Source organism: Vulpes vulpes, chromosome 8, assembly GCF_048418805.1.
Source record: "Vulpes vulpes isolate BD-2025 chromosome 8, VulVul3, whole genome shotgun sequence".
In the NCBI taxonomy this organism is placed as follows: domain Eukaryota; kingdom Metazoa; phylum Chordata; class Mammalia; order Carnivora; family Canidae; genus Vulpes; species Vulpes vulpes.
This window is the reverse complement of record NC_132787.1, coordinates 76,325,525-76,349,367: the sequence shown is the minus strand read 5'-3', so window position 1 is coordinate 76,349,367 and position 23,843 is coordinate 76,325,525. Positions and strand designations below refer to the sequence as shown.

The 23,843-nt window shown below is 39.2% G+C and overlaps 1 protein-coding gene across 5 annotated transcripts in view; it reads left to right on the top strand.

Annotated features, from left to right (window-relative positions):
- Positions 1–23,843, top strand: part of ACOXL (acyl-CoA oxidase like) — a 348,114-nt gene that overhangs the window by 189,941 nt on the left and 134,330 nt on the right. For all 5 annotated transcript variants that reach the window (XM_072767158.1, XM_072767157.1, XM_072767160.1 and 2 more), the window contains one exon: positions 5,691–5,780. In XM_072767158.1, coding sequence (XP_072623259.1) covers positions 5,691–5,780 — 90 coding nt within the window. The remainder of the gene's footprint in view (positions 1–5,690; positions 5,781–23,843) is intronic.

Genomic DNA, 23,843 nt, shown 5'->3' with positions numbered 1-23,843 from the left:
TCCAAAGCTTAAAATTATTTTATGGCTTTGTACCTAAACCAACCTAAAATGAATCCCCAAATGGCTCCTCGGAGTCACTTGATCCCTATTTACTTATCTTTGGGCCACTCTCCCCCAACTTAGCACCTCCAGCTCAGTCTTCTTCCCAGTCCCTGAACAGTCTGTGCTCCTTCGTGGCCTCAGGGTATTTGCACATGCTGTTCTCTCACCAGGAGCAAGCTTTCTCCCATTTCTGGCTTGGCTGACTTCTCTTCTTTAAGGTTCCAAGTTAAACAAACTCTCTGAAAACATTCTTTGGCATCTAGGTTAGAAGAGGTCTTTCTTGTTCATTTTTTCCCATGGAACCCAGATCTTCTCCTTTCTGGCACTTACTACAGATTTTTTAATTACCTATTTTATTTGTCTACCTGGCCAACACCTATCTCTCTCCTAAGGACAGGACCGTGTCTATGGTTGCAGTGTGTAGCTGCGTAGTGCCTGCGACGTGAGACTCTCACTATACATATGGTGACAACCCACAAATGAACTTCTTCCCACCCACTCTCCCCAGTTCATATGCACTGACAATGTAGGGTCACCTCAAAGCAAACAGGGCAGGGCAGGACAACTTGTCATCACTTCCATAGGAACATCCATCATCTGCTGAGCCTTGAACTTTAGCTGTCAGAAGACTCTGCTCAGACCGTGGCTGTCTCAGGAAAGAGTGCAGGAAATCTCACACACATCAGCTGCCCACATGTACAGGCTTTGCCCCATTTGAGGTGGTGGAGGTGCATAGGTATAAATTAACACCCCCCTAAGACACAGTCCCTCCTATTTGGTGGGTCAGTGGTCTGTATTTCCAATTGACTCTCTCCTAACAAATTTAAGATAAGATTGATTTTGTCTGTTTCTTCTTCTTCAAATTAACAAAGTTTACCCTCAATTTGTTTAAAAGGAGGAAAGAAAGCCTGTTTTTAATTTGTTCTGATCCATTTATTAAATGTAATCATACAGTAAAAAAATTCAGAGATGTTAAAAACAGCAGGAAAATATTAAACTTTCAGTGTACAAAGCTTGAATCATAAAATATGTTTCATGGGGCTCTTAGTGAAATGGGACACAACCTTAATGACATTCACAATTACTTGTTAAGAGGCTCGATGTAACCCAGAAGGCAGAGATAGAGTAACACATCTACCCAGTGTGCTCTTTCTTCACGGAGACCAGATTCTGGGCTGCATCACCCCCTGAGGATTCTGTTGGCTTTGGGAGCGTGGAGTTTAACATTCCCTCTGTCTATTCTATGTTTCTTTTTTTAATTAAGAGTGAAATAAGCTAATGGAAAATATTATTCACGTTTTGGGGGATGAAACCTGTTTCTTCCCTTACTTCCTTCTTTTTTCTCATCTGTCCCCTTACCCCAACCAGAAATATATAAGTAAATGCCCCTCCTTAGGAGTCCAATGTGGAAAAAAAGAAAGCTTATGGTACTACTATTTCATCTCCCAAGGTACTCTTTGAACACCTTGAGATAATGACTTAGAGAAGGATTTCCTTAGACTCCAGAGGATTTATTTGTGTTGGAGAAGCGGTTCATGTTGATTTATCTCTGTATGTGCATACGCATACACGCACTGTGTTAGTCTGCTCAGACTGCCATAATAAAGTACCTCAGACTGAGTACCTTTTTATAAAAATTTTTAAACTATTTATTTATTTATTTATCTATCTATTTATTTATTTATTTATGAAGAGAGAGAGACAGAAATTGAGCCAGGAGTAGGCGACAGAGGGAGAAGGAGAAGCAGATTCCTCACTGAGCAGGGAGCCCAACATGGGGCTCAATCCCAGGACCCTGAGATCATGACCTTAGCTGAAGGCACATGCTTAACCCACTGAGCCACCCAGGCATGCCAGACTGAATGCCTTAAAAAAACAGAAATTTATTTTCTCACAGTTCTGGAGGCTAAAAGTCGAATATTAGGGTGTTGGCAGGGCTGGTTTCTTCTGAGGCATCTCTGGCTTGTAGATGATCTTCTTCTCCTCCCTGTGTCTTTATATGGTCTTCCCTTTTTGTGTGTCTCTCCTCTGTTTAGAAATATACCTGGAAATGCTATAAAAAATAAATTGAAGTAAAGAGATAGGGAGAGAGGGTAGAGGGTGAGGCAGCTGTTTTAGTCAGAAGGACCAGGGATGGCCTCCCTGCAGTGGGAACTTCAGAACAGAGACAGAAATGAGAGGAAGGAGAGCCCCATGGAAATCTGAGGGGATTGTTCCAGACAGGGGCAATAGCATTGCAAAGCCCCAGAGGAGTGGGCAAGGCCATTGTGTCAGGTGCAGAGTAGGAAAACCTCACTGACCCTCAACTTCCTTATCCCCAAATGGGTGCTGAGATGTCATTGTGAAGGGTGGAAATGAAATATTGGATGTAACACAGAACATAGAATTGGTCTTCTGTAATGATCATGTCTGTCCCATTCCTCAGCTGGTGCTGGTTTATAAAGCCTTGTGAAGATAATAAGTGCTTGGTTGTGACCTGGTATGGAAAGTGTCTCAGGCTGCAGAGCCCAGGACTGCCCATCAGCTTGCCACCCATGGGTGCTGTGGATGACTATTTCCTCTTTCCCCAAATCCAGCACTCTTATTTTCCTGTCTTGTTCACCCAGTACTGGCTTTCCTCACATCCAACTCACTTCTCAGTCTTCTCTAATTGTAACATGCTCAGTCATGTTCCTCCTCTCTCTAGAACACTCCATCTGCCCTTTTGGCTTCCCAGTCCCTCCCCCACTTTCCTCTTCCTAACACTTACCTCTGTCTTAAAAGTCTCAGCTCCTATTCCAAATCTTTTTTGGGGGGTCTTTTTTGCCCAGGCACCCTTTTATCTCCCACATCATGAGATTATAGATGACTTTATTTTTCTTCTGTTGGTTTTTCTTTTTGTTCTATTTTTTAAAAATAATGCCTATGTTTTGCTTTTTGTAATTTTAAAGCCCAAGTTCATTTTTAATTAGAAAATCACACACAGTGTTTATAATCATTTGTCCCCCAACAAATTCAGGGATCCAAATTTAGAATTTAAGGCCCCCAAGAAGATGCTGCAAGTCTGCATTCAGTAGCTCTATGTTGTGTGTCTTTCTCTAGACTTGTATACACCTTCACACAGAACACAGATACGTAGGACTTCTTGAATCTTGTTAGTTTCTCAACAGGTCACCTCAGATATTTCAAAGATTCAGATTTTTATGAGGATTGGCCTCTCTGGCCTATTATAAGGAAATGAGATCATAACTATGCCCTTGGTAGTTTCAGAAGATTGGAAGCAACGTGCTGGCCACAGCCGTGCCTTGCACGTGGTTGGCTTTGGGTTTTCTCTTGGCTGTTTCATTTTCTGCTGTCTGCAAGCTCTGTGAGGGCTATGAGCCTCGGCTCAGTCAGACCCTGGAGAGTCTGGAATCTTTGGGAAAGCAGTCATGTGGTTTTACTCGATTTTCAAACATGAAGAGGGCTTCAAAGTTGAGTTTTGTCATCTAGAAGAGAAATAAATTATATTGCATTTGAAGAACTAACATAAGATAGAGCATCTGTATGCTCACAGGAGTCTATTGCCCCTTCTCTAAGAGACTGTTGATGTTCATTTGCTGATTCTGCTACATTTTGATCAGATTATCTCTCAGGTCATTTTTTTAAGAAGATGTTTTTTATTTATTTGAGAGAGAGAGAGCAGAGAGAGAGGGAGAGAGAATCTGAAGCAGACTCCGTGCTGAGCCTGGAGCCCTATGCAGGGCTCAATACTATAACCGCGAGATCATGACCTGAGTAGAAACCAAGAGTCAGATGTTTAACCGACTGAGCCACATAGGCACCCATCTCAGGTCATTTTAGAGCTCTGGTTTCCCTAGGCAGAGTGTGAACAAATTTGAAAACATCAGAGAACAGCAGAAAACCTGACACTCCCACCCCTCCTGGGGAGACCAGAGTAAAATGATGGAAGAAAAACTATTTTTTTTCTTCAAAATCATTATTTTGATCACTTAAGCAGCTATGCCTTTTAAGTATGAATGCTTCTTCCCATAACTGAGGTGGTATCCATTGTGTTAATTTCTTCCACACCAGAAATTGATAGATTATTTAAGAACATTCCAACACAGTTCTCAAGCCTCCCTTTCTTCTTCTGTAAGATGAGTTGATGCCTACCTCACAGGGTTTTAAGAATGAAGAGGATTATGTGGATTAACAAGTGAAGTTTGAGTATAGCACCCAGTCAAGAATCTGGCTTGTGGTGGGTACTTGATCAATGATCGCACAACAATGATGAAAATGAGTCAGCTATGGCCTTGTGACAGGGAAACACTCTGGGGCCTGGTCACATTCAGTCAGAACCTAATTTCACGTGGTCTGCCTGTGGGACAGGTTTAACCCTGTGGTTATGGGGTAGGGTCGGGGGAGGTTGAAAACATTACTAATTTGTTTTTCCATAAATACAACCTGTTTACAGTTATGAAAGTAATTAAGCGTTCCTGCAGATGAGAACACTGTGCAATTTGGCCTGCCCAGACTGCCGTGTTGCTGACCTGGGTGGCGGGGAAGGAAAGCAGGAGCATCCAAGGAAGAAGGCTCTTGGGCCAGGAAGCACTGTTGCTTTGGGACTTCAGGGTTCTGCAGCAGAGGCCCCTAGGAGTTCTGGCTTCTGTGACTCAAGTGGCTATTTTCAGAAATAAAGGAGGCTCCCCAAGGCATTAAGGTACCTTGAGACCGGAGTGTATGGCTGCCCATGGGAGTACCCCTCTGTGACGCTCTGCATGACCTGAACATTTCAGCAGGGGCTATATCTTGTCATTCCCTTGTCAGAGCTGAAGAGCTAAATGCATATACTCCTGGGAGAAGTAACATGTCAGTTACCTCTGATATAACTTACTTAGGCAGGATTGATTTGTGGAAGCAGATTTTGAGAGTGGGAAAGATTCTGGGGATTTAATGGGGAGAGTGATGAACTGGAAGAAATACAGCACGAGGGCCTTCAGAAGGGGAAGGCAAACAAAGGCAAACTTTGCTGCTTCACGTTTTGCCTGGGGCTGATCCACTTTCTCTTGAGCAGCTGCTTCTCCTAGTTTGTGTGCAGAAATACTGTCAACACTTTGAAAATGAGCAGCAGGCTACTGCCATTTAAATAAGGATTTCAGGAAGTTAAAAAAAAAGAGAAAAAAACTAGCTGGAAACTGGAGTGTGAATTTATGATGCACAGTATTTAATGATATTAACATGCAGAGTGGCAATTTAGGATTTGTATGTTGTGTCCCAAGAATCAGGTATATTTGTTAATTTTGAAAGGGTTGGGATGGGGGAGGCATCATTCTCCTGCATATTGTAGGGTATAATCACTAATTTCTTGACATTTATTAGAATTCATAAGATTTGGAAGAGAGATAGAAAAAATCAGCACAGTTTGTTGAAATATTTTGGAAGAATGTAACATGACTATTTTCAAATGTTTTTACTAATAGTGAAGGCAAATCCAAAATAACATTTATGGATCAAAAGCAAATGTGATGGTTCAGAATTCTTAGAATGGTTATTCTGGGAGGGAGAACTATAGTTATTTTATTCTTTTCCATTTTATGTATTTTTTTTTTAATTTCAAAGAAAATGTTAGTCCTTTATAACAATGGAATTGAAAATTGGAAATGTTTCTTTTCTTTTTTCTGCAATAGGGTTACATGATGGAAAACCGAATCTCGGGCCTAAAATGTGACACAGATGTGTTTGTAACTTTTGAAGGTGACAATGTTGTTATGCTGCAGGTAAGATTCGGGAAATGTTATTCTTTCTTAAACGGCTTGCTTTTCAAGATCAAGAGTTATCCAAAAATCTGAAGTATTTCATATGTTTTATCTTCATCTGATGTCTTTATTTAATTGGCAGGTGTTTTCCTGTTAAGCTCTTGATTTTTGCAGTAGTTGAACAAGGGATTAAATTATTTCTCTCCTAGCTGATCTTTGACATTGAACTATATCCTTTTTGGTTTTAGAAAACTTCTTGTACGTATTTAGTTAGAGTCTTCTATTGGGAAGGCTATTCCAAAAGAATACGTGAGGACCCAGAAGATGAATAGACAAAAGACATGAAAAGGCAACTTATAAAAGGAGGGCAATTGATCAATCTCCCTCGCAATCAGAGACCTGCACATGAGGGCAAACTACACTACTGTTTTTTCCATCAAATTGGTTCATGTTTAAGAGCATATTGAAGCCTCAGTGTTGGTGAGAACAAAAGAGGCACTCTTCCATGTTGCTGTTAGGCTGTGTGTGATTCCACTTTTGGGAGTATCTAAGGTAATAATCCTAAGTACAGAAAACTTTAGGGCACAAACATTTTCATTAGTACATTATTTATTATAGCAATAATGTTGGAATCTAAATTTTCAACAATAGGAAAATGATTATGTAAATCATGTTCTGGCCATTCAGTGGGGAATTATATAGCTTTTAAAATTGTACTTACACAGAGTTTATTACAGAAATTAAAAACTTATGATATGGTAAGTAAAAATGACATAAAGTTATATATACAATGTGGTCACAGTTTGATGTTTTTACAAAAGAAAAACAAGGACTTATGGTTCTGCTAAGATGGAAAGACTCTACTCCTCCCAGGTTCTCCCCCTTAATAACTGAACCCTCTGGATGCAACACAACAAACAAGCATAGGAAGACCCTTAAGGGGAGAAAGAAAGAGGCAGGCTGCCTAGGGATCTTGGAACTGGAAGAAGGAAAAGGCAGTAACGTGTCTGGGTTTCCTTATTGCTTCCCATAAACCTGGATAGGGGCATATGCATATGCCTTGAATTTCCAGTAGGCACAGACAAACTCCAGAAAAGCCTGTTCCCCCTAGCCAAAGGACAGGGAAGATGATGGCCTAATAATAACAACAAAAAAACCTTTTCTAGCAATACTCTTTCTACATTAGTCAAACAAAACGGAAAAACGGAACAAACACACACACCAATTTCAGCAGGGCCTAGCAGGAACTGATCTTTCACCTGACTTCTGATCCATGGAAGTAGCCAGAAGCAGGTGGTAATACTCCCATTACTCAACCTGGTGTTGTTGGTGGGGCTGAGCAGGGAATTAATCTTCTATCCTCTGCCTAGTGGAAGCAAATGGAGCTTAGATTTTTACATCAGAGTAATGTCAGCAGGGCCCACTGGTGAGCTAATTCCCCACCTCTACTCAGCAGCAACAAGACCCTTTGGGGTCATGTAAGGTGAAACAAATCACCAGTATCCTTTAACCCTATACCCAGTGTCAGCAGGATCCAATGGAAAGTTGAGCCCCTACCTCCACAACTAGAAGGGAGTTCATCAACTAGACCAACACAGGAGGTATGATAAAAAACAAGACTCAAACAACCAATAATAGGCATGAAAATGGGTATATCATTAGTTTAGTTATCTTGTAGAAACTAAGAGAATGATGAAGGAACACTAGAAAATAACTTTACATTAATAAATTTGATGACTGGGATCCCTGGGTGGCGCCGCGGTTTGGCGCCTGCCTTTGGCCCAGGGCGCGATCCTGGAGACCCGGGATCGAATCCCACGTCCGGCTCCCGGTGCTTGGTGCCTGCTTCTCCCTCTGCCTGTGTCTCTGCCTCTCTCTCTCTCTCTCTGTGACTATCATAAATTAAATAAATAAATAAATAAATAAATAAATAAATAAATAAATAAATAAATTTGATGACTTAGTCAAATTAATCAATTCCTCAAAAACCGCAAACACCCTATCCTAACCAGCTTGAATAGACAATCTGAATAGTCCTATAATCTCACAGAAATTGAATTTTTGATAATTATAAAATGCTTCTCCCAAAGAAATTTCTGAGCTGAGGTTTCGTTGGAGAATTCTATAAAACACTTAAGGAAGAAGTTTTTGGAATCTCTTCTAGAAAACAGGAGAGACAGGAACACTACCTAACTCATTTTTTAAATTTTTATTTTTATTTTAGAGAGAGAGAGTGCATGAGTGAGGGGAGGTACAAAGGGAAAGGGAAAAAGGGAGAATCTTTTCTTTTTTTTTTTTTGTATTTTTTTTATTGGAGTTTGATTTGCCAACATATAGCATAACACCCAGTGCTCATCCTGCCAAGTGCCCCCCTCAGTGTCCATCACCCAGTCACCCCATCCCCCCTGTCCACCTCCCACTACCCCTTGTTCGTTTCCCAGAGTTAGGTGTCTCTCATGTTCTGTCACCCTCACTGATATTTCCCACTCATTTTCTCTCCTTTCCCCTTTATTCCCTTTCACTATTTTTTATGTTCCCCAAAAGAATGAGACCATATAATGTGTCCTTCTCTGATTGACTTACTTCACTCAGCATAATACCAAGAGAGAGAATCTTAAGCAGGCTCCATGCTGGGCATGGAGCCCAATAGGGGGATCAATCTCATGACCCTAAGATCATGACCTGAGTGAAATCAAGAGTTGGATGCTTAACCAACTGAGCCACCCAGCTATCCCCAGCTCATTTTATATAGTTTGTATTATTCTGATACAAAAAGTAGACACTACAAAAAAGGGAAAACTACATATCAATAACTCTCATAAATATAGATATAATAATATTCAACAAAATATTAACAATTGAATCTGACAGTGTATAATATGAATTATACACCATATCAAATGGTATTTATTCCTGATATGCAAGAAAAAATCAGTTGATGTAGTCCATTGTATCGTCAGACTACAGGAGAAAGAAATCATATGATCATATTGGTTTACACAGTTAAAGCTTTTGGCAAAATGATGATGTAAAATCTTATTAAACTGGGAGTAGTAGGGAGTTTATTCAACTTGATAAAAAGTGCTACAAAAAATATATCTAACATCACGCTTACTGGTGACATGCTGAATGCTTTCCTTCTAAGATCAGGATCAAGTCAAGGATGTCCACTTGCACTACTATTATTCATCACAAAGCTAGAATTTTAATCAGACAATAAGGCAAGAAACAGAAATAAAAGACATAGATATAAGGGAAGAAATAAAAACTTTCCCTGTTTGCACATTATCTGATTGTCTACATAAAAAATCTGTGGAATCTACCCCAAAAGTCCTAGAACTGAGTTTAACAAGACTGAAGGATATAAGATCAATACACAAAAATCAGTCTCATTTCTATATACGAATAACATATGTAAAAACTGAAATTAAACACACAATAACATTTAAAATTGTTCCAGAGAAAATGACGTACTTAGGTGTAAATCCAATAGATAGGCATAGTATCTATATGCTGAAAATTACAAAATGCTTGAAAGAAATTTTTTAAAGTCCTGGGTAAATGGAGAGACATACTATATTTATCAGTTGGATAACTCTGTGTAGGAAAATGTTGATTCTGTGCAAATTGATCTATAGATTTAATAAAATTCCCATAAAAATCACAACAAAATTTTTTGTAGACACAGAAAAGCTTATTCTAAGACATCATCAAAATGGTGAAATAGGAGTTTTCTACCATCTTATGCCCAAAGAGCACCAATTCTGATAATCATCCAATGATGATAGTGCTTTTGTGTAAGTCTAAGAGTCCAGTGAAGTTCCAGAACACTGTTGGAGCAAAAAATAGTGAAATTGGATGCATTGAAGAGGGTAAAAAGAAGAGTTTCACTTTGCCCATGTCAGCCCTCCCTCAACACAGCACAGCTCAGTGACGAGAAATCTTACAGCATGTGATTTCTCCCATGGGGTAAAGTGAGAATATGTGAGTAAGCACCCAGATTCCCCAGCTGTGGGGGACACTGCCCAAAAGGCCTATATCTTTCTCCTCTCACTCAGATTTCTGAGGTATGTTGCATGACATGGAGTGCAAAGAGCAACTGGGAGAATAGCAGCTAGGGCTCTCAGAGGACAGTGATTGAACATGGATCCTCCTAACTGCTTTGCAGACTCCTTCAGGAAACCCACTTACGAGCCACGGGGGCCCTCACTGACAGATCCTCCATGTTGGTCCACAGGCACCCACAATACTCTTTTTGCCTCAGTCACGCATGTCTCTATTCCATGGCTAGTTGTCAATGTACACTCCCAGGGGCAGCAAGAGCCAGCCTTTGCAGACAGCTATTGAGCACATATAGAAAGCCAGCCCAACTCTGTGGGATTGGAAGAAAGCATACCAACTTGAGCATTCAGTGCCACCCAAGGAAAAGTAAACAAGAAGCTGCAAGCACTAATCTTGGTTTTGCAGGATCAAAAGAAGTCGTACAATCTTAAGATCTATTCCCTAAAAGGGAGTAAGAAGTATGGAACATGTGTATCCATAGAAGGTCTGAGAAAGCCTCAGAATTCATGCAGGGCTGATGGGAGATATTTCTCTCCCAAAACCAGTCAGTAAAGACTGGAGGAGGTAACTGCTTCTTCAAACGTGAAGACAGCAGTGCAAGACTTCAAAGAACATGAGAAATGAAGGAAACATGACACCACCAAAAGGGAAACAATGATTTTCTAGTAACTGATCCCAAAGAAGAGGAGATCTGCAATTTTCCCAAAAGCAATTCAAAATAGTTGTTTTAAGGAAGCTCAGTGAGCTACAAGAAAACACAGAAAGATAATTCAATAAAATCAGGAAAGCAAGACATGAAAAAAAATGAGAAATTTCACAAAGAAATGAAAATCATCAAAAAGAATCAAATAGGATTACAGAGTTGGGGAATACAATGAATGAAATGAAAAATGCAATAGAAAACATCAACAACACACCTGCTTGAGCAGGAAATGAATTTGTGAAGGAGAATACAGGTCATTTGGAATTAATTATCTACTCAGAGGAGAACAAAGGAAAAAAAGAAAAAGAGGGAAGAAAGCCTACATGAACTGTGGGACACCATTAAGAGAAGCAATCTATGCACTCTGGAATCTCAGAAGGAGAAGAGAGAGAGAAAGGTATAGAAAGTTTATTAAAGAAATAATGGTTGAGAATGTCCCAACTCTGGATTTGGATATCCAAATTCATGAAGCTTGTAAGTCCTCCTTTTCAACTGAAGAAGATCTTCTTCAATGTATATTATAATAAAACTGTCTAAAATAAAAGACAAAGAACTTTAAAAGCAGCAAGAGAAAAACATTCCTCAAAAACAAGAGAACCTCCATAAGGCTGTCGGTGGATTTGTCAGCAGAAACATTACAGGCCAGGAGAGAGTGAGATGATATATTCAGATGCTGAAATAAAAAAAAAAAAAAAAAACCACCCTGCTAAACAAATATTTAACCTGGCAAAGTTTCCTCCAAAAATGAAGGAGAGTTATAGACTTTCTCATGCAACAAAAGCTTAAGGGAGTTCATCACCACTAGACCTGCCTTGCAAGAAATGATGAAAGGAGTACTTCAAGCTGAAATGAAAGGACACTAATTAATAAAATGAAAACATATGAAATATAAAACACAAATGGTAAAAGTAAGCATATAGCCAATTCAGAATATTCTAATACTGTAATATGGTGGTATGTTAAACATTCAACCCTACTATAAAGGACAAATTTTTAAAAACTACTGTAACAGGCAGCCCAGGTGGCTCAGCGGTTTAGGACCACCTTCAGCCTAGGGTGTGGTCCTGGAGACCTGGGATGGAGTCCCACATCAGGTTCCCTGCATGGAATGGAGCCTGCTTCTCCCTCTGCCTGTGTCTGTGCCTCTCTCTCTGTGTCTCTCATGAATAAATAAAATCTTTTTAAAAATTTAAATAAATAAAAGTTTAAAAAACCCTACTGTAACCACAATAATTTATTAAGGGACACACAATATAAAAAAATGCAAACTATGACATCAAAAACAAAATGAGAGGAGTAAAAAGGTAGAATTTTTGTATGTGATGGAAGTTGTTTTAAGCTCAAAATAGACTGCTGTATCTATATAATATTTTATGTAAGCCTCATGATAATTACAAAGCAAAAAGCCATAGCAGGCACAAAAGATAAGGAAAAGAGAATCAAAGTGTATCTCTGTGGAAAATCATCAAATCACAAAGGACAATGGCAAGAGAGGGAAATAGGAACAAGGGAGCTACAAAACAGCCAGAGAACAATAAGATGGTTGGTGCAAATAAGTCTTTTACAAATACATAGTTATTTAAATGTAAATGGATTAAATTCTTCAGTCAAAAGGCATAAAGTGGCGAGTGGAATAAAAAAAAACACAATACCCAACTATATCCTGTATATGAGACTTGCTTCAACTTTAAAGACATATATATGCACAAAATGAAGGGATGGAAAAGATATTCCATGCAAATGGAAACCACAAGAGAGTAGGGGTAGCTACACTTATATCAGACAAAATAGAATTTAAGTCAGAAAATCCAACAAGAGACAAAGAAGGTCATTATTTAGTGATAAATAAGTCAATTCATTAAGAGGTTGTAGCAACTGCAAATATAATGCACCCAACATTGGAGTATCTAAGTATATTAAGTAAATACTAATAGACCTGAAGGGAGAAATAGACAATGCAATAATTGTAGGGAACTTTATTTTTTATTATTTTTTAAAGGTTTTATTTATTTATTCATGAGAGACACACACAGAGAGAGAGGCCGAGACACAGGCAGAGAGAGAAGCAGGCTCCCTGCAAGGAGCCCAATGTGGGACTTGATCCTGGATCCTGGGATCACACCCTGAGCTGAAGGCAGATGTTCAACCACTAAGCCGCCCATGCGTCCCTGTGGACAACTTTAATATCTCACTTTAAATAGTGGATAGATCACCTAGACAAAAAAAAGATATAGGGAAACTTTAGACTTGAACTACACTTTAGACTAAATGGATGAAACCAACATATACAGAACATTCCATCCAATAACAGCAGAATGTGCATTCTCTTCATATGCACATGGAACAGTTTCTGGGATAGGTCATGTTAGGTAGCAAAACAAATGTTTGCACATTTCAGAAGATTGAAATCTTACCATCTATCTTTTCTAACAGCAATTGTATGAGACTAAAAACCAATAACATACTCTACATAGTGCTGGAAATCCTTGCCAGAGAAATCAGGCAAGAAAAAGAAAAGGTATCTAAATTGGAAAGGAAGAAATAACATCATTGCAGGTTACAGATAATGTGATCTTGTATATAGAAATCCTATAGAATCCAGCAAAATTTGCTAGAACCAATAAAGGAATTTAGTATATTTACAGGATGCAAAATCCATGTGCATTTCTGTACACTAACAGCAAAATATCTGAAAAAGAAATAAAGCTATCCTATTGATAACAGCACTAAAGACAATAAAATAGCTAGAAATAAATATAACCACAGAAGTGGAAGATCTGAACACTCATAACTGTAAGACTTTGATGAAAGAAATTGAAGAAGGCACAACAAATAAAAAAATAGTCCACATTCATAGATTGGAAGAATTAATATTGTTAAAATGTTCATCCTACTCAAAGCCATCTATAGATTCAGTGTAATTCCTATCACAATTCCAATGGCATTTTTCACACATAGAAAAAAGAATCCTAGAATTTGTATGGAACCACCAAGGACTCTGAACAACCAAAGCAATCCTTAGGAAGGACAAGCCTGGAGGCATCACACTTTCTGATTTCAAGCTATATTACAAAATTATAATAATCCAAACAATGTGGTACTGGCATAAAGAAGGACATTTGGACCAATGGAACAGAATCGAGAGCCCAGAAATAAATCCATTCATGTGTAGTCAATTAATATTGGACAAAGGAGCTGAGAATATTCAATGGAGAAAGGATAATCTCTTTGAGATGTGTTGCTGGGAAAACGAGATGTTGACATGCAAAAAACTGAAATTGGACCCCTACCTTACACCATTCACAGAATTAGCTTGAAATGGATTAATACCTAAACATAAGACCTGAAACTGTAAAACTTCCAAGAAAAGAAAAACCTCCCTACACATTGGTCTTGGCAACAATATTTTTGGATATGATACCAAAACACAAGCAACAAAACTGAAAGTAAAGAAGTGGGACTGCATCAAACGAAAAAGCTTCTGCTCAGAAAGAAACAATGAACAAAATGAAAAGGCAATGTATGAAATAGGAGGAAATATTTGCAAACCATATATCTGATAAGAGGTTGATGTACAAAATATATAAGGAAATTATACAACTCAGTGGCAAAAAAGAAAATAACCCAATTTAAAAAAAAGACCTGAATAGATATTTTTCTAAAGAAGGTCTAAAAATGGCCAACAGGTAAATGAAAAGGTGCTTAACATCACTAATCACCAGGGAAATGTAAGTGAAAACCACAACGAGATCTCTCCTCATACCTGTTAGGATGGCTTTTATAAAAACAAAACAAAACCAAAAGATGAGAAATATTGGCAAGGATTCAGAGAAAAGGGAACCCTCATGCACTGTTGGTAGGATTGTAAATTGGTACAGCTAACATAGAAAACGGTATGGAGGATCTTAAAAAATGAACCTCAACCTAAGTTTCATACCTAATAAAAGTTTTAACTCAAAATTAACTACTTAAATATAGAACATAAAATTATAAAAAAAACTTTCCTAAAAAATTTTAAGAGAAAATATTTGAGAGCTTGGACCAGAAAAAATTCTTAGATTTGATATCAAAAGCGTAATTCATAAAAGGAAAAATTAAAAAGCTAGCCTTATCAAAATTAAGACCTTTTTCTTTGTGAAAACTATGAAGGGGATGAAAAGACAAACTAAAGACTGGGAGAAAATAATTCCAAACCACATATCTGATGAAGTACTTGGGTCCAGAAGATATAAAGAAGCTTCAAATGCAACAGTAAAAAACAATCCAATTATGAAATAGGCAAAGACATGAACAGACATTTCACTGAAGAGGATATGCCAATGACAAATGTGAACATGAAAAGATATGCAACATTCTTAGCCAGTAGGGAACTGCAAATTTAAAGCACATTGAGATGCCACTGCAAATCTATCAAAATGCTAAAATTTAAAAAATAATATTTTTATTATGCCAAAGGAAGCAGAACACTGGATAACATATACATTACTAGTAGGTTTATAAAATGTTACAGTGCCTCTAGAAAAAAGCATGCAGTTTCTTAAAAAACTAAACACATGCTAACCATAAAACCCAGCAATTTTACTCTTGGGCATTTACTCTCAGAGAAATGAAAAACCTGCACATGAATCTTCATAGACAGTGTATTTGTAATAACCCCGAACTAGAAACAAGTTAAATGTCCTTCCATAGGTGACTGGTTGGCCTGACTGATGTGTCCATATCATGGGGTATTACCAGGCAGTAAAAAACAAACAACTGTTGATACTTCCCACAACTTGGATGCTGAGTGAGAGAAACCAATCTTAAAAGGTCCCATACTGTGTGATCATGTTTATATAACATTCTAGAAATGACAAAATCATGATGATGGGGATCCGGTCAGCATTGTCAGGAGTGAGAAAGGGAAAAGAAAGAGAAGTGGCTGTGATTATTCAAAAGTAGCATGAGGGATCCTTGGAATGCAACCGTTCTGTGTCTTGCTTGTGGTGGTGGTCATGTCATAAAACTGCATAGAACTAAATACACACACACACACACACACACACACACACACACCACAACTACACGTAAAACTAGCAAAAACTGAATGAGCTCTATGGATTGTACCAGCATCATTTTTCCTGGTTGTGACATGGAACTGTAAACAATGCAGTGTTTTGTAAAATGTTATGGTAGAGGGTACCTGGGGTCTCTCTGAATAATTTCTTAGAGTTGCATTCTTATAAGCACATAAAAATAAAAAGTAAAAAAGAAAAAAGAAAACAGAAACCTTTGCATGGATAAATTAAAAAAGAAATATATCAAAATATTGGAGATAGTAATCCTTATGTTGTAAAGGCTCTGGATGATTGAAAAAAAATTATAATGAAAAAAATCTTATCATGAAAAATTGACTAACTTAAAGATAAAGGCAGACATTTTTGGAATTCAGTCGTAAGTTTAGTCCACTGAAAACTAAAATGTTCGGTGGTACTTAGTGGCAGCTCTCCCCTGACCCCTTATTATTTCAGCTTTTAGAGATATCTATAGTTAAGTAAATAATTTAGGGGGAATTATTTAAGAATTGCCCTTTAATTTAGGTCTGCTCTTTTGTTTCCTTCCTACCTAAATATTGTTTTTAAAAAATCTCTCCTTAAAAATATTCAATAATCAGAGGGGCATCTTGGGTAGCGCAGTCCATTAAGCATCTGTCTCTTGGTTTCAGCTCAGATCATGATTTTGGGGTCCTAAGACTGAGCCCCGAGTTGGGCTTTGCCTTCAGCATGGAGTCCATTTGAGATTCTCCTTTTCCCTCTTCCCCTCCCATACGTGCTCCCTCTCTTTCTCTAAAATAAATAAATCTTTTATTTTAAAAAAAGAATATTCAGTAATCAGGCATTGCACTCATTCACATTCTCTATCTCAGCGGGTGATTTAAGTGTGTGAGGTTTTTCAGGAACTTTCTTTTCTAGGAGTATGTTTTAAACTTTAGCATGTAGTTCAGCATTACCTGAGTCTGAAATTATGATTTAGTGCTTTAATTGCAGGCTCTAGCTTGCACCATGGACAGATTGTTTAATTTACTTACGGGATGGTCACAGTTTCTAACTATGAATTAAAATGGAAGCATCGGGAGAAATAGGGACTACTTGCTGTTTGTCATGTGAATGGGAGAAGAGGCAATGAGAGTGGGAGATTATGGACCACAGTGAGCAGTAATGCATGGATGCTGGGCATCAGGGAGGCTGAGCTGCCTGCCCAGGAGGACATGTGCAAGCACAAAGAGGCAGAGCAGCCTTGCAGTAAGAACCCATAGAAAGATTTTAAGTTTCAGGCTGAGAAAGGAAGCCAGGAATGTTCAGTGTACTAGAAAGGAGATAACCAATGACTTGAAAACTAGATGATAATGACCTTCTTTGGCCAATTTTCCAGACAGACATCTTTTAGATGCCAGAAAAATACTACCTCAAGCCATGATTGAATTTTATTCTTAGGCAGAAACACTTATTTTATAAGTAGTATGTGTCAGAAGTCCCCAGATCACCTTCAGGTTTGACAGTTTTCTAGGAGAATTCACAGGACTCAGCATATAGTCATACTCATGGTTGGGATTTATTGTAGCAAAAGGATAAAACACAAAATCAGTGAAGGTAAAAGGCACTTGGGGCAAAGTCTGAAGGAAACCAGACATGAGTTTCTGAGATTCCTCTCCCACTGGAGTTACCCAAGACATACTTAATTTTTCCAGCAATAATTGTGACAGTATATGTGAAATATTGTTTACCAGGGAAGTTCATTGGACACTCAGCATACAAGGTTTTTATTGGGGGCTAGTCATGTAGGTATCCTCTGCTTAGTGCACATCAAAACTCCAGACTTTCAGAAGGAAAACAGTGATTAGCATAAACCACAGTTTAGGCACAGTGAACCACCTATCAGTCAGGAAATCGTGGGAACTCTCCCCAAATCCAAGTTCCCAGATGCCAGCCAAGGGCCATCCTTGTAAGCAGGCCTTTCCAAGAATAGCAGTCTCTGGCTTGCTGTGCTCTTTTCTGCAGTGATGCCATAGATAAGGCAAATGCCCTTCCTAATTTCCTTGCTAAGAAGAAGGAAGATTAAAGGTGTGGTGGGTGGGGAAGAAATCCCAAGGCGTCCAGAATTAGGAAGAAAAAATAAGATGCTTAGACACTGCAGCGTAAATATAACTACTGATGACATGAACACATGCATTACTACTCCTCCCTCTTCAAATCCTATTGAAATAACTGGAAGAAAGAATAGAAGGGAACAGATCTGCAGGCTCACTGGCAGCGGGAAAGAGGCCATCAGAGGACCAAGTAACTTGACCTGTTTTCTGGAGAATGGAAAGCAGATGGGATAGAAATGATGGGTCAACCCAAGTGGACAGAGCTAAAGGTGAGCATTGTTACTTTTGTGTATCTCTGGAGAGATGCTGAGTCACAGGGATTGAGACCTGGCGAGGGATTGGGGCAGAGAGCCAGGGATTTCTGTAAAACCCTGCCTAGCCGCAAGATGGCTGGGGTCCCACATCAGAACCCTTGACTACACTAGTAGCATCTGCTACAACTCTGGAAACTGCTCTGGAAAGGACATTTGATAGCCTTCCCAGGGAGTGATTGGTCTCCTTGGGTGAGAGACCAAGACCTCTAAGCACATTAGCTTTATGCTGGGGAGGTCAGCCTGCTTGCTTGCCACCAGTTGACATATCCTATAGGAAACCTACATGTCAATCAGTTGACATGTCATATTTTGTACTTCAGGCTACCTGGCATCACACAATGATGGGGAAGGAGGCTCTGGCTGCTGGCACTAGTCAACCTGGCCTTCTACTTGAGTGTTGGAATCTGCCCATATTGAGGAGACTACCTTTCTGTGGGCTGGATTTTGCTTTGATTCTACTTCCTGAAGTAGATATAGAAAATTCAGGAGACTAGGGGATAGCAGAACCTGGTCAGTGAGTTTCACAGTATTCCAGTGTTATCTATAGTGCTTTCAACCTTCTGCATGAAGGTAAGACTCTAGTGGTCTTGAAATTGGTGGGGCTGCTGTTCAATGATTGAGGAGATGGAGATAGAGTAGGCATGCACTATAGAGTTTCTATAGGCTTTACATATTTCCCTTTAAGCAAGATGGAAGGTCCTCTGACCCTTTCATTATTTTCCTGGGGCAGAGGTTGTAGACCCTTGGTGAAATTTAATTATATCCTCCACCAAATCCAATTACTACCCACACCCATGAAATCCCATTATAATTTTCTTTGCTTCACTAGAGATACAGCAGAACAGGTGCCTTCCTAATCTACTCTGGCAGATATCCTAAAGATTATCAGTTAGAGGCTTTGCATACTTTGTTCATTACTCTGCAAGCACAGCAAATATGCAAAAATGCAAATGACTATAGTCTAACTTGATTAAAGATTTTGTGTCTGGTTTCCTATAAGAAAGCTGATTCCTTAGAGATTTTAGGCCCCCAAGGATATTCAGATATTTTTATTTTGTTTTTCTTATTTCCAACTTTTACTTGGAAAGTTTTCAAGCAGAAATTTCAAGAGAAAAATGGAAAGACTAGTACAATAACACTTGGATTATACTCTCCACTTGGGTAAATTCTCCACTTCCAAGTGTTAATACTTTGCTATATTTAAATGTCCTCTTTCTTTTCTTCTTTCTTTTTTTAAGAGAGAGAGAGAGAGTCTATGTGCATGTGAGGGGGGAGGGGAAAGGTGGAGAGGCAGAGGGAAAAGGAGAGAATCATAAGCAGGCTTCATGCCCAGTGTGGAGCCCAACACAGGGCTCAATCTCAAGACCCTGAGATCATCACCTAAGTAGAAATCAAGAGTTGGATGCTTAACAGACTGAGCCACCCAGGCGCCCCTAAATGTCCTCTTTCTTATTTTCTCTGTGTGTGCATGTCTAGCCATGTGAAAGTAAATTGCAGACATCTGTAAAAAGTTCATTCATTTTCTAAAATAAAGACAATTTCTTACTGTCTTACTATCATCATACCTAAGCAAATGAACAATAATTCCATAATATTTTCTAATAAGGATGATTAGACATTTAAGGAAAATCAACAAATGAAAATGAAGGATCAAGATGAACAAACAGAACTGCTGGCACTGGAAGGAACAAAATAGAGAAATGAAAACTAATTAGTATCCTTAGAGATTGTGACAACATTACATCCATAAAACAAGAACAGTCTGCTATGAAAAATGAGCATTACACTAAACCATAGTAACCATAGTATAAAGAAACATAGTAAAGTTAGATGTTTATAAAATTTTACAATTTCGCTAAAGGATAAATGTGAGAAAACAACTTTTCAGAATGAAGATCTGAAAAAAAACAAGTGAAAGGAAATAAGGAAATAAAAGATATGGATGATCAATTTCGGAAATCAAGACATTCCTGGAAGAGTACATAGAGAATACAAAGAGGCAGACAAAATTAGAGAAATAAAAGAAGAGAATTTCCCAGATCTGAAGAAATGCATAAGTCTTTAAATTGGCAGGACCCACTGGAAAGGGTCATAGCCTAAAAACAGCCTGGAGAATTTCAGATAGCTGGGTAAGGACAAAGAGAGGGCACCCAAAACTTAGCCTGAAAAAAAAAAAAACACTTTATATTATTTGCCAAGAAAAGAGATCATATTGACTTAGCCCGTTTAGTATCAGTGCTGAAGGCTGGAACAGCACTTCTCCAGTCTAATGTACCCACACATGCCTGGAGATCCTGTTCACGTTCAGATTCTGGGGTGGCTCTGGGGTTCTGTGTTTCCAAAAAGCTCCTAAGTGATGCTGAGGCTGCTGGTCTGCAGAACTCATTTTGAATGGAAAGGGTCTAGAATAAAATGGAAGAATGCCTTTAGAATTCAGAAGAAAGTTATCCTGAATGTAAAATTTCATAGCTAGCCAAACTATCAAATATGAGACAAATTAAGACTTACAGATATTCAATTGCTCAATAAGTTTACCCACTATACACTTTCTGAAAAACATTACTTGTAGAGAATTGCAGAAAGGCATAAAAGGAATTAAGAATTATAAAGACATGTATACTTTCTGGAGCTAATCCGGGAGGAGTATGTATAAATACCTGGATAATAGTGGTGTGGTGAGCCTTGGACACAATTAATCCCAATTAGAACAGGAAGTCAGAGGGATCAAAAAGAATGTCTTCAGAGGGCAATGGTTTCGTTTCCACAAATAGAATGATTAAAACGCAGGAAGAGCTTAGTGATGTGATGGAAAAGACACATGTTTCTTCTTGAAACAAGGCGGTGGTGGAGGGAGCAAGTCCATTAAGAATTCAGGAAAAACAAAACCACTCAAGAAAAGCATGCTCCACATATGAAGCAGACTAAAACATGACATGAGAATCTGTTTCAACTTGACGCTTAGAAGCTTCTTTTTCTAACAGAACAAATCTCACTTAAAAACAGTTATTTCTGGGGCATCCCAGGTGGTTCAGCAGTTTAGCGCCGCCTTCAGTCCAGGGTGTGATCTTGGAGTCCTGGGATCGAGTCCCAAGTCAGGCTTCCTGCATGGAGCCTGTTTCTCCCTCTGCCTGTGTCTTGGCCTCTCTCTCTCTCTCTCTCTCTCTCTCTCTCTGTCTCTCATGAATAAATAAATAAAATCTTTAAGGAAAAAAAACAGCTATTTCTGGAGTGAGGTTCTAGAAGAAAGGGATTGATCAAGAGACTTTGACTTTTTATTTAAGACTGTTTAGTATGGCTTGAATTTTAAAAATCAAGTATATTTAAAAACTATTTTCTTTAAAATCTCTCCTTTAAATATGAAAGTGAAGAAAGAGAAGGAATGAAGAAATAACACAGAAAGGAAGTCCTCTCTGAGAGAGAGAACAAAGGCCAGTGTGTCTCTCTTTCTCTCAAACACACATGCACATGCACACACACGCATGCACACACATGCACACCCATGCACACCCCTCACCCTCTAGCCTTGGTGTTCTCCCCAACCCCACCACTGGAGAGAGTTCCACATTCTTCTCCCAGACAAGCAGGATCTTGGGTGCTAGAATGGGGCCTTGGGACCAATATGATGTGAAGTGAGGACAGGACCTCAGGCTGCTGAACCTGGACTAAAAACAGTAAACCACAGTAAACCAGAAAGAACATCCTTTCTGGGGCCCCAATCTTCTGGTTGTAGTTGAGCAGCAGGTAGAGGTTGAGATGGCAAAAGGAGAAAAGTGCAGATACCCCTAAAATCAGAGGTGAAATTTGGGTCAAGCCCAATCACAGGGCCATGGAACATCAGTTCTAAAGTGCCTGAGATCTGAATGGCAAGAGGAGCCACTGGTACAGAGTTGATGGGGCTATGGATGACATGTCTATTTACCTGAAGGATCAGCTGCCTTCCCAATCTGAAGGCTCTTGGAGAGAGAGAACAACGGGGTAAGCTGAAGACCTGCTTGACCTCACAGAATCAGCAGCAGATGATTCAAGGGACTTCCCTAAGACCTACAGATGGGAAGTTACACCTAGAATCATGTCCAATGATGGCAGCAAAAACTAAGGAGAGGTGTGTGAAATAAGACCAGAGAGGCAGGCAGGGGCTGGCCTAGTGAAGACTGTGAAGGCCATGGGTGGAGCAGCCAAGAGTGTGCTTGGAACTGAGTTTCACCCTTGAGGAAGATGGTGGTGTCCAGGCCAGGATGGTGTCATTGAAATGGAGTGAGGAGGACAGCTTGAAGATCTGCTTAGGGGATAGAACTGACATGAAGCATTTACAAAATGTGATCATTTGGGGGGAATTTGGAAAGACTTTGGGGTGATGCACTCTTAGGAAAGCTAACCAAACTAACTCAGACAGGCATTCTATTTTTCTATTTCTAAATCCAATGACCAATACACAAAGCTGGCACCAGTTTTTTTCAAAACCAGATGTTTTAGCATCTAGATATTGAAAGCTCTCCCCAAGGGCCCCATGTGTGAGATTTTGGAGAAAGGGAGCCTTCTGAATATGGCCCACTTGTTTAACTTTACTTCTCCGCTCCCCAAAGTGACTTCATTTTCTGTACAGTGAGATTGGTTTTGGCACTATTTTTCAAGTTGATATCTATGAGTTCTGTATGAGAATGTGTTAATTATTTGTTTTGATGATAATCTAAACAGAAATAGTCTAAGTGAGTTATGTAGATTGTCGGGATGACAACTACAACCAGGGACTGCTGTGGGATTCTGGCCTCCATCTTTATATTTACAAACCCTTTGGCAACAGATAATATCACCTTGGTCACTAGAAACCAACAAAGAAAGAACAGATGTAAGTTTCCTATGACTAAAATAATGAAGGCTGAGGGATGCTATGATGTGCTGCTGAAGGAGGATTTCATAGTTAGAGACTAGAACGAGTAGGGCCTCTTTCCCCCCAGCCGTCAGAGGGTGAGCATAACCCATCCAGGGAACCTGCACAGTCCGGGAGGGCCAAGTTATGCTGCAGAACAGTCTGCCACATGTTATGAGGGCTGTTAATGTGAATCTCATTAGTTTTATAGTTTTGCTTGTATTTAATTTCATAGTTTATAATTGAACAAGAGCCACAAACATAAGGTGTTTATATCTAGTTAAATGTTTTAACATGTTTAAGTAACATTATGATTTGAAACAACTTAAGTCAACATTGAGGATTAAGGAGAATTTTTGTTTTCCTTCAGAAAGGGTTTGTGCATTACTCAAGACATAGAAAACTTCATAGGATTTCTTTTTTTGACATCACCGTTTATTTATTTAGTCACAGATTTAAAACTTCAGTTACTTTTCCATTTGAATAAAGGAAAATAAGTATACCAGTAATATCTGCTCCAACTACAGTAGACATTACTTTTTTGCTAGGGGGGTGGGCTTCAGGAGAGGCCAGACATGTGTATGCACTACAGGGAAATTTGCTGCTAGAGGCAGAAAGGAGTGCATGGAGCAGGAGGGAAGGCAAGGGGGATGGGGCTGAGAAAACTTGGGACAGCGGCAGCAGCCCCTGCACTGAGGAAAGTGAACTAACTAGGGTCCTGGGTGGCTTAGTTGGTTAAGCGTCTGTCTTCAGCTCAGGTCATGATCCAGGGCTCCTGGGATCAAGTCCCACATCGGGCTCCCTGCTCAGTCAGGAGTCTGCCTCTCTCTGCTTCTCCTGCAGCTTGTGCTCACACTTGCTCTCTCTCTCGCTCTCTCTCTAGCTCATGTTCTCTCTCAAAATAAATAAATAAAATAAACAAATGTTTTTTAAAAAAGAAAGTGGACAAGCTAGAGTCAGAGAGTTCAACTTGGACCCAACGACCAATGGGGTTACCAGTCAGGACACAGTT